Source organism: Sander vitreus, chromosome 4 (assembly GCF_031162955.1).
Source record: "Sander vitreus isolate 19-12246 chromosome 4, sanVit1, whole genome shotgun sequence".
NCBI classification, from domain to species: Eukaryota; Metazoa; Chordata; class Actinopteri; order Perciformes; family Percidae; genus Sander; species Sander vitreus.
In genome coordinates, this window is record NC_135858.1 from 25,931,846 (window position 1) to 25,943,923 (window position 12,078).

General features: G+C 41.0%; 1 protein-coding gene across 1 annotated transcript; it reads right to left on the reverse strand.

The window, feature by feature from the left end:
• Positions 1-1,890: 1,890 nt before the first annotated feature.
• On the reverse strand, positions 1,891-11,876 carry dram2b (DNA-damage regulated autophagy modulator 2b). The gene is made up of 8 exons (XM_078249180.1): positions 11,653-11,876; positions 10,133-10,282; positions 9,792-9,859; positions 8,926-9,068; positions 8,668-8,845; positions 6,304-6,386; positions 5,964-6,056; positions 1,891-4,202 (listed from the first exon to the last, which is right to left on the reverse strand). Exons 2-8 carry the CDS (start codon positions 10,261-10,263, stop codon positions 4,068-4,070), a joined length of 831 nt encoding a protein of 276 aa, XP_078105306.1. The 5' UTR covers positions 10,264-10,282; positions 11,653-11,876; the 3' UTR covers positions 1,891-4,067.
• Positions 11,877-12,078: the final 202 nt, after the last annotated feature.

Genomic DNA, 12,078 nt, shown 5'->3' on the forward strand with positions numbered 1-12,078 from the left:
GCGCGTTGGTTTCGTTTCAATGAGAACCGGGCGTTACCTCACGAGTGCTTGGTAGGTATCGTAGAGAAAAGCAAAACTGCCACATCCACCAGTTACAAAGTTGCACTCTCAAATGAATTGATTTGTGCTGTTGAATGAATCATTTCTTCGCATAATCAGAACAATATTGGAGCAATTAAACAGCCAATAGTGCCAATTCATAAATTTGATTATTTTTATGCAGAAATTGTAAACTGGGCAATCATTATTCCAGTTAAGTCCAGAGTTTTCATTAATCTATCAGTAATATCATTTGACCCCCTAATCATCGTGCACCCCTAATTACCATACCTGGCAAGTATTCAAAACCGCCTCTGGAGTTCCTGCTACAAGAGGTGTTTCCCATGGACACACACAACACACACAGAGTGAAAACAATACCAGCATGGCTGTCGCGGCTGGTAAATAGTGCGTGTTGAGTTGTTTTTAGTTCCAACCTGTTGGAAGCAGCTGATCAGAGAACAGCCGATGACGACCTGATGGCAGAGGAACCTCGACCTGTTGGCTGGGATTAAATTTGACACAATTATAATAATAGTTCTTTAATAACAGCACCATTAATTGAGGTTTTGGCCACTTGGGGACAGCAGAAAACCCAACCACTGACTCGAAGTTGTTAGACCAACATTCAAGCCCTTTTAGCTCTGTTTGGGCTCCACCAACTCCTTATTAACTATCTGCTTCCTCCATTTTTTTCACCAGCTAGTCTCTAACTAACCAAAACTAGGAGCTAAAAGAGGCTAAAAGCTCTGTATAGTCAGTTGATCCATTGACCAAAACTAAAATAAAAATAATTAGTAGCTTTAAATCAAAATGAATTAAACAAATAAGAGGTTAAACATGAAGTTTATGTTTTACTTGGCTGCAGTCTGAGTCTGAAGTAGACAAAGGGTGACCTTAGCTACAAACAACGAATACATCTTTATTAGTCTTAACAAGGATAACGTCCCCACAATAGTACAGTAGCAACTCAGGGTTAGAAGTTAAGTAGGTTTGTATCTGATGAAATATTAAAAGTTTATCTGTAGATCTGTTCTCAGTCAACAGACAGCAGGTACTGTGGAGTCTGGAATGTGCCATCAGAATATACACTATTAAATAATAAGTTTAAAAACATATTGATTTTTATTTTAGGTGTCAGCGGTGTGACACTCCAATCCAAACAGGAGCAGCAGCTCTGATTGGCCATCTGTTGTGTGTTGACATCTGACCAATCAGAGCTCTGCTGTGTCTCTATGGGTCTGGACTTTGGATGCTTACACCTGGGCCACATTCAGCCTTGACAAAAGAAAATAGCAAAATGTTTATTTAAACTGAAACAGTGGTACGTTAAATTAATACCCTGCTGTGTGTGCAAGCGCACCACCTTTCCTTTTATCACAAGTTTACATATATGTCGCTGCTAATTGGGTAACGTGTCTGTCGCACCCACCAAACTAGAGAAAACACACCTCAAAGTTCACACTGTTCCGATGAAAAGTGCCACAACACAGCGGTGCACACCGTTTTGAGACTGAACGGGCCCCTGTTCAGATTTAACAGAGTGGTCTTTAATTTAAACGTACTCTGTAGAGTTTTTGTTTGGTAGGCACAATTATGGAACCCACTGCAGTTATGGGCAAGACCCGCCCTACGAAGCAGCCCGATTGGTTGAGGTTAGGCATGGACCGCGAATAGTTAAGGTCAGGATAGCCGATTGGTCAGGATATAGGACCTGAACAAATCGGCGTCCATCACCTCACACAAAGCATGGATGCCAGGCCAATCGTAGCGCGTGAATCCCTCACAAAAGGCAGTAAAGAAGACTGCTAGCTAGTAAACATGAACGTAAATAATGCAGGATTCAAAACATTTAGAAAGAAATCGTAATTTTTAATTAGTAAAAAAAATGCATTCAGTACATTTGTTAGACACGGAATGTTAAAGCAGTAGACAAATAAACTGAGATGAAATAGGCAAACATTAATGAACAGAATATAACTGAAAGTAGCATTAATAAATATAATAGTTAAAAGCTTAGAATTCAGTTATTAAAGCACTGGTATGCTCTTGGTTTTTGGCATTATTAGGCAAAGATCTCATTATAATCTTTCAGCATATTGAAATTCAACTTGTCTGAGAGAAAACTAGGCTTCAGACTTTGGCCAATCACAGGTCATTTCAGAGAGCGAGAGCATTCCTATTGGCTGTTCTGCGCATGCATTGCCCATTGTTTGTTTTTTTTGCATTCTACCCACTGCAGCTTTAAAGGGGTGATAGAATGATTATATAGGGTATTTCACACTTTCCTTAAGATCTCCTAATAGGGTATGTAACATTGGTTGGGCTGAAAATGCTATTTTATGGGTCCTTAACTACCTTGTGAATATGGCCCTATTTGTAACAAGAGCTTTTCTTCCAAATATGGTATGCTCATGAATATTTAGATGAGCTGCGCGCTGATTGGTTTGAGTGAACCACATACACCTCCATTGGAGACTAGACAGCAGGTCTCATATTTCAGACACTGCAAAGTTATACATTGTCTGCTATTTCGTTATTAAATTCACTTCTGAGACTTTTTTTATGCGAGAAATCAACTATATAAAGCTCAAATATGGGCTGTTTTACAAAAATGTATGGCTAATTGCAAATTTGGTAAGACGTGTCGGAATTTAGGAGCTCCACACAGTCTGACGAGACTGGAGGTTACTGGACTACCGGCTTGGGGCTCCGCGGAGGCTGCCAGCTGCCGGCATAACTAGAGTATATTTACAGTTTGAATTTCGTCACGCCACTTATATAACATCTACCCCAAGGTCTTATAAAGCTAACTATGGTGTCCATTTTCAATTTAATGCATTTTTGTGAACATTAGGTATTTCGTTAGCTTCTACTGTCCCTTCAATATGAATCGCGGCTAGCTGCAGGCCCTGGAGCTCCATCAGGGCCTCGGCATTTTGTAGTCCAGTAACCCAGAAACGGTGACTTTGCGCGGGTATGGAGCGCCGCGGGCTTCCCTTCGTGACGGAGATCCAGCTAGCTCACAGCGAGCTGGAGTCTATGAAGTAGGACACGCTGCGGCGAGGCAGCACCAGCTGTCGGACAAAATTTGCAATTAGCCATCAATTTTTGTAAAACGGCCCATATTTGACCTCTACATAGTTGATTTCTTGCATAAAAAAGTCTCAGAAGTGAATTTAGTAATTAAATAGCGGACCTCTGGAGATCTGCATGCCCTAGCTAGATTCAGAAGACTAAGCTGACCTCAGGTCAGTGGTGTAGCCTATGCAAATGTTGGGGCGTGACAAAGACTAGGAGTTGAGATGCTTATGTCAACTTTTAGCTTTGTTCAGATTCGCCCATTTTCAGCGGCAGTTTCAAAATGTGAGATTTGCAGAGTAAAGGGGTATCAAAGGATTTTGAGCTTCGTTGTATGTCCCATTTAATTGTTTAAATGCAGAATGAAGAAATAATAAAATTGGCAAATGTAATAATGTTTAATTTTTAAATAAATGTTTTTTTCTACCATATGACCCCAGTGGGCTTCATAGACATGTGAGTAGGTATAATTTATAACTGAAAGTAAACCACAATGGATGTTCTAAAAGTGCAGTGCTGAAGTGGAGAAAGTCACAGAGAAGGACTGATGCAGTTTGAGGAAATAGTGCAAAGCCTTATTATTTGGGTTAAAAGGATAATTTGCCCCAAATAAAAAATAAATAAAAAATCTGTCTCTTCCCCCTCATATTATCTCCCCAGTCAGATAGTTTTGATTTTAATTGTCCAGGTTTGACATGTTTACTAAACTAAATTCCACACACCTTAAATCGTATTGGGGTGAGGCAGAAATCTCCAAACATGGATGAATAAAACCCAAACTATTTGACTGGATAGATAACACTAGAAAGGAGAGGATATGTTTTTAGGTGTACTGACCCCTTTACGAGCCACCAAACCAGCTTTAAGAGAGTCTTTATAAAAAGCCTTTGAGCATGATTAGAAAGAGTTAAAACTGGTGTAAAAGCAGCCGGGTGCTCTGCAGCTGGTCATGTTCCTCCTGCCAGCAGTGGAGAAGACTCAGAGGCTTCACGTCTGTAATGCGACGCTGCGACGCCATCGTGTGGCCAGCTGTCGTACAGGTGGCTGCTCTGCACATCTGCTTCGGCTCGCAAATGAATTTTCTTCATAAAAAAAAAGAAAACAAACAACATAAAACAAAAAAAAAAGTTAGGAAATATTCTCTGTCAACACAGATCTTAAATAAGACCTTGAAAGTTCAACATTTTAGGAAATAGTCTTCTGAGATGTTCAGATTGATATCAATCTCATGTCCTTTTGTTGAGTAGCTTTGCATAAAGACTGGAAGCATGGGGAAACAACTAGTCTGGCTTTGTTCAACGTTAAATAAAAAAACACCTGCCAACGTTGCTGAAGCTAAAAAATTAACATGTTGTGTATTCAGTGCAAAAACAGAAATGTTAAAACAAAATCTTATGGGGTTAAGATGGTGCTGCCACAATTTCTTAGGGAACAACCGGAAATCAAGAAACGGCACATAATAATATGAATCCTGTAAAGCTGCAATTTGCCACCTTACACTGCAGTTCTTTAAACAAATTCACAAATGAGATACAACATGTTTGATTAGTAAGCTTAAGAGGTGTTGGTAGGTGTATTTTGAATTTTGGAAATTCAAAATACTTCAATATGAAGCAGCAGTCAATTATCTCAGCTTAGCATAAAGTCTGTAAACAGCAAGCCTGGTCCTGTCCAGTCTGTAGGTTTTGATTAACTGTGTGGTTCATGGAATGTTAAATGTGCGCTATTGAAAAGGGAAAAAATAACACAGCCTTTTATTCTTCCGCGCCGACAACAGGCGTACCCAGAGGCATTATGTTATCAGGGTGTCTGTTCGTACGTTCCATACTTGCGACTGCAATATCTCATGACCCCCCCCCCCCCCCCCTGGAGGGAATTTCTTCAAATTTGGCAATTTCTCTCATTTGACTCAAGAATGAACTGATTCCATTTCGGTGGTCGGAGGTCAACTTCACTGTGAAATCATTATGTTCTGCAAAACCTTTTAATAAAATTCCATTCAAAGTCTTCGCTACATATTTTATATGAGTCTGGACCGACATGGATGTAAACTGCAAATTGACTGGTTGACGGAGGTATACAACTGCAAGGTTTCAATTTGTGTAATTACATTTTTAGGCACATTAAGCATGGATGTATTGAGAACAACTGCATACTTCGTTCCAACGCGGCATCCAACTGATTTCTAATAATGTTGCTCAGTGGGTGCATACGCCCAAAAAGTCTCCACGGCATTTTTGGCCCTACAGAGCGAACTACAGTCCTTCTGCGGCCGAGCCGGTTGAGAGCATGCACGTTAGAGACTTCCTGTGGAATGAAATTTGTTGTCTTATAGACTTCCTAATTTTACTGAACCAAATAAATAGGCCGAACAGATCAAAATTGAAGAGTCATTTCATGGTATTTTGAGTGACGCTGAGAAAAATATATTCACAGCTCTACAGCCGCTCCTTTTCATACAGAAATATTGGGCCACTGTGTGTCACATGATGCTGCAATACACAGTATGGCCACTACACCACAATAGGGCCTACCCAGCTGCTGTGGGTACAGTGTAAACCCTTGGAGCAGAAGCATAAATTAAGCTTTACTGTACAGACATGAATGTGGTATTGATCTTCTCATTCAATTTTCTGAAAGCAGTTTCCCAAAAGGTCTAACTATTCCTTTAAGTCATGAACCTACAAAGTTTGTACATCTGGATCTACGGTATCTCTACTAGACAAATGACATGTTCTTTGTTTCAACATCATTTGTCTGGTCGTTTTACAGTAAATAGGACAAACAAAGCAAAAATGAACCTTTAACAGCAGCTGTGGGGGTGAAAAGATAAGACAGACTACCTGGAAATCTCTGATGTAGGTAAGGAAGAAGCTGATGAAGGAGAAGGCGAGGGACCATTCAGACACGGTGCTGATAATGTGAGCCGTGTAACCCTGAAAAAGACATACAAACATCAATGTAATGCTGCAAAGAGCTGTGTTACCAACCAAAATGTGCAACTTTGAATTAGACAAAGTTCTTGTGTAGCTGCTTGTGTTTAGACAACATTCTAACATCTGAGAAGTTAGAAACACACTTTTAGGTTCGTCATATACAGTACATTTGTTTATATAAAAGGCATCATTTATTTAAAGCACAAGTATTGAAAAAGAAACCCAGCTTTGATGCTGCAGAACTGACCGTTTCTCCAGGAATCCAGTGCAGTTTGCGAGGTACGTCCACTCCTGGCAGACTGCTGTACATGATGACTGATGATACGAACACTGACAGGAGAGGATGCTGTTAAGGATCACAGCTCACTGCTCCAACACACAGCATTCATACATAATAAATATGCAGGTGATATTCTGAGTCAGAATATCCAACATGGGGGCGCCTGGATAGCTCACCTGGTAGAGCGTGTGCCCCATGTACAAAGGCTCAGTCCTTGTGGCAGCGGGCGCAGATTCAACTCCAACCTGCGGCCCTTTGTTGCATGTCATTCCTCCTCTCTCTCTCCCCTTTCACGTCTAAGCTGTCCTATATAATAAAGGCCTAAAATATAATCTTTAAAAAAAGAAGAAAAAAATAATATCCGACATGCAAGATTCGCTGCCTTATTATTTATTTGTTGTCCGTGTAAACTGTGTGCACAGTGTTGGTGTGTACACACAACAACTTAAGTATTGTGGTTGGTATTTTCATGTAAGATGATTTGAAGGTATGGAGCAGAGGAAGAGAGCTGACCTGTCCTGAACGACGCAGGTCTTTTTCGCTAATAAAGCTCAACCACCTGTAACTTTGAGCTTCGCATAACCTCAACTTGTAAAAAACCTCTTTGGTTCTGGGTTGTGCCTTGTGTTTTACAAAAGCAGAAGGTTTTGGATATACATTATTAAAAAAGTGACACCTAAACATTATTAATTGTGGGGTTTTTGCACAGAAGCCTTTACATTTCTTTCTCCTCCCCCCAAGAGTACCTGGAACTTGGATTTAGTACAATCTCCTGCACAGACGTCTTTAAAGGTTGATAGAGAACAGTGGAAACTTAAGCAGAAACTATGACAATGGTTCCATTGTAAAGCTTTAGTGTTACTTTTTGATATTATTGAACGTCCATTACATTCAATCCATTGCCAAATGAGTTGCTACAAAGCAAATTACCACTATCAGCTCCACACAACTCTCTCTGTATTTCTCAGTGTGGCTGTGTTCAGAAGATTGTGGCGTCCGGTGACTTTCCCGTGCAGAAACTCGAGTGAAGATAATTACAGTACCTCTTCTGAAGAGTCCATCTTGGTCTCCGTGTCCAGGCTTGTATCATGTGGACGCGCTGACAGTTTTGTTGTCATTACTTAGTCATGGGGGCGGCAGAAACTACGCACTATAGCTTTAAGTTAACCTTCTACTGCAAATAGAACCTGACGCACCAGATGGTTTGTTAACACAGAAGCATCTGAAAAGCTGCCGTTGGAAACTGTTTGGCAAAGGGCAGGCACTTTCAATAAAAATGCCTTACAGGTGATTGGATGAACCATCTGTCTATCACATCCGTCATTAACGTTTTGACTGAACAGTGGCGGCCGACACACACGTGCACACGCCTGTGGCTGGCAGTAGCTCCTGATCAGACGCTGATTGGTTTGTTCCGCTGCTGTTGGGACACAAACGCGTTACTTGAAGCCTGACAAGATGGATTTCCATGTGCGATTCTTGCGTGATCTCATGGTATCGCAAGAATCCAGCTGTTGTGCAAGGTAACTGCAAGTAGAGTCCTTCCATTAATTTAATGATAGCGACATTTAAATGTCACTGCATGTAAACATGTATATATCAGGATCCGGCACCGTATGAGTGGCAGCCAGCAACAGTTTGCTCTCTTATTTTAAACAATTTCACTTAGGAGAATGAAGATCTTATATAAAAGAACATCAATACTAGCACAGCTTTTCCTAATGTTTCTTTGTACCACAACTTAACTGCACTCACCTACCAAACAGCACATAAATTATAACGTTTGTCACTGTGTCACATTTTTGAATGACGTGTGTCAAAAACGGTCTAGTTTGTAAAACCCAATGTAAACAAAAGGCAAAACCTAGAACCAGTCATACAGGTTTTTAAAGGTTCAGGTTACAGGAAGCCCCAGGGTTGGTACGTTAGAAATACCTTGTGGCACACAAGGACACCGGAGGCCTGTACTACGAATCAAGATCAACATGCCCTGGATTTCTTTCAGTTACCCGGCTTCACTAACCCTAACAACCGCGGTCCCGCATAAGCTGGGTCACGACGCTGGTTATCAACTAGTTCAGTCAACCCGGGGTTTCCCAATCCAGCGGCGCGCGCGTTCACATAAAAGAGGCGGTGTTTGCACAGCACGACCAATCGCAAACATCTCAGAGCCGCATATTTTAAACAACAAGAGCAAACTATAAATCTACATAAATATGGAGAACACAAACACGTTTTACAGGCAAAATGCAGGAAGGAAAGCTGGCGAAAAAAGCTGACGCTGTTAGTCTGGGCTCTGTGTTTCCAGCTGTCACCCTGTCAAAAGGATACTGCTGATGATGCTGCTCATGGTCCAGAGACCAACGCCGAGCCGGACCAGGTAGGTGGTCCTGCTGTGGACGTGAGGCTGCATGTGGAGCGAGAGCACCGTCTGAACCACGATGTAGAGAGCCCCGACCCCGAAAGTCAGCACCGCCCCCACCAGGTGCATGGAAAACAGCGTGGTCTTCTGCTCTGACACACACACACATGTTCAACACTTCACCACACTGTACAGATGGGGACTGATCTAGGACCAGCAGCACTCACCTGGAAGTTTGCGACCACGCACATCCCAAAAGAGCTGATCAAGCCGAGCAGCAGCCCGAAGCGGTTCAGTCTGTTCAGTTTGAACTCGCCTTCACCTGTCAGAGCCTCCACCTGTTTGTAACGCACGTACACCGTGGCTATTCCTACACACACACACACACAACCATATATCAGCTGACAGCTGATATTATTTTTTCCTTTTTACATAGACAAAAACATTTTGGCTGAAATCCCTCAAATTCAAAGAGCTTGGCCTTTGGTATTGCTGCTTGCAGCTTTCTTCAGAACCAGTGTCTCCCGAAATAACTTACAGAAATCCCCCAAACGCTTAATATGCAACCCAACTGTATACTACTCAACCTGTGTACTTCTGCTTCAGAGGAAAACATTGTACTACTACATTTACCCGACAAAGAAATATTACTGGTTACGTTGGAGATTCAGGTTTACTCACAAAATATCACAAAATATAATGCATTGTTATATATGAAACTGTCCATCATTAAATTAGAATTGAAAGCTCCACCTTAAACAGAAGTAGAGTAAATTAAGTACATTGTGCGTCCACTCTTCATTTTAATGCATGACTTGTACTGTGTGTGTGTGTGTGTGTGTGTGTGTGTGTGTGTGTGTGTGTGTGTGTGTATTTGCTTTTTTACAACAGTAGTTTCCATGCATTAGCTCAGAGAGCTAGCTTGACTGATTTACTTAATTAGATTCCTTCCTCTGAGACTCTCCCCCCACTATTCAGTTTATAGAAGTTTTGTTTTGTTTGTTATGTCTATAACTATGAAAGAAACTCAATGTAGTTTCACATAGAGTGTAGTGTGTGTGTGTGTGTGTGTGTGTGTGCATTCGTGTTTTACCTAAAAAGGCTGACACATCCAGCATTATGCCGAACACACACCTCTCTGGTGCCATCGTTCCTGTGTCGCTGCAACACACAACAAAGTTCACTGAAGTTTGATTTATTTTTGCTGAAAATCTCAATGAAAAGATTTAAAAGATAAAAAAAATAAAACAATACGTTTCAGCTACGTTTCCATGGAGACATTTGAAAAGAAAAAATAAATGTAATATTACAAATTTGCTCATTATAAGGAGTGCGGGCCAAATTAATTCTACATATGGGAACTACTATGTGTGTGTGTGTGTGTGTGTGTGTGTGTGTGTGTGTGTGTGTGTGTGTGTGTGTCCAGACTCAGACCTGATGTAAGGCACCAGAGGATCCACGTGTCTCAGTGACACCGCTGTGATGTAAGCAAAGACAAAGGCCGCCGCTGTCCAGACGACCAGCGCCGCAGGCAGGAAGCACAGACCCTGCTGGAACCACCACATGGTCTCCTCACTGTGTGTCCTGTACACAACACACAAACGGTAATACATACATCGATATACACACACAGCAGCCATCATCCTCCTACGGTCTCATCGTCTTCTTGAGTATGTGCAATAAATAGAATTTAATAAAGAAGACTAAATTAAAGTCCAATTGTACATTAACAGTCAAAGATGAATTATGCAGTTCACACTTGGGTCTCAAAATATCCCCACTGTAGTGTTGAAATGATTCTGTTTAATCAACAGACTGAATTCAACTGAATCAATTAGTCGTTTAAGTCACTTATCAAAAACTCCTTCCATTCTCTAGCTGCTGTTTCTCTAATGTGATAATGTGCTGCTTGTCTCCGTTTTATATCACTGTAAACTGAATATGTTTGGGTTTTAGACTGTTGGACGGACAAAACAAGACATTTGAAGAAGTCATCTTCGGCTCTGGGAAACTAATTGACTATTTTTGCAATCACAATTTGTTACCCTTTCATAATACTATGGAAGCCTCATTTTTGGTAAAATACTGTATGTGACTTCAATAAAAACGTGTGGTGGCAACATGGCTCCTACTGAGATCACAGAATCTGATAGGTGGGTCACATAAAAGGTGCAACACCGGTCAAAATAACGGTAATGAGCATTTGAATCTGTCACAGAAGTATAAACACCAATGGACAGATAATACATACTAAATTATTCATTCGTGATATGTTTATGGGACTTCCTGGGAGGCTAAATTAATCTCAAATGAGCCTGATAAGAAGTTCATCCATCCAGATTCACCTGGGACTTGTAACCTAAAACTTAAAGTGATAAATAGGGTTGTGGTAGAGTGTAAAAAGTCCCCGTATTCTCCCTGAGGAATTGAAACCGAGAAAGTCAGACACAGGTCTGTAAAATTAGCTGTTTTCGCTGTTATTCTCGTTGATAGGGAACGAATGTCCCACAAACCAAACTCCATTAAAAAAATGTGCAGTTCACGCTTTTTCAAAAAACCCAAGTTTGCACGTCTCGCAAAATATCATTAATTCACTTTAACTTTACTAGAGAATAGATCAGAAACCAAACACTGAATGTTATGTACAAGCACACATATAACGTTACACATAACGTTGAGCTACTATCGTTTAACGAATACGCATCAATAACGTTAGCTACGTTTGTACAAATCACTATTCAAATCACAAAGATTATGGCTAGCAGCTAGCTAGCTAACGTTAGCTACGGCCAATAACCTTCGCCGACCAAAATGTTAACGATATAGCTATATGTCAAAGTTGTTATTGTTGTATGTGTTGGTTAGACCATACGGCTAAGTTACAATGAGGAAATAGCATCACGTGAACCAGCCACACTGATATAAAGTCGGGTTATAAAGGTAATGGCACTCACGTTATTCGAGTCCTCCAGCGACCACAATCTTCATGCTTCAAAAAAAGCCTTTAATCACTTATTTTTAAACAGGACTCTGGTGTTCCGATCTCTGTCGAGCGTCAACAATCCTCGGTATAATGCAGGGGTCGTGAGCCACACTTTCACTTAAAAAATTGTTTAAAAAGTTGTCACAGCTTCGTTGTCCTTGTAGGCTACGAGTTCAGTTAAGAGTGAAGCACGCATGCGCTGACGGTCAAAAACAAAACAAACGTGTGGGACCTTCAGTGGTTCCCTAATTGGGGTCATGGGGTCCGGGGACTCCCTGGGGTCCTTATGGGAGTCCCAGATCGTCCCCACCAAAAAGGGGAATCATTTATTTTCACTATAATTCCATCCATAAGTAACACACTGGTATGGCAGAATGTCTGACTATTTTGGTCATGG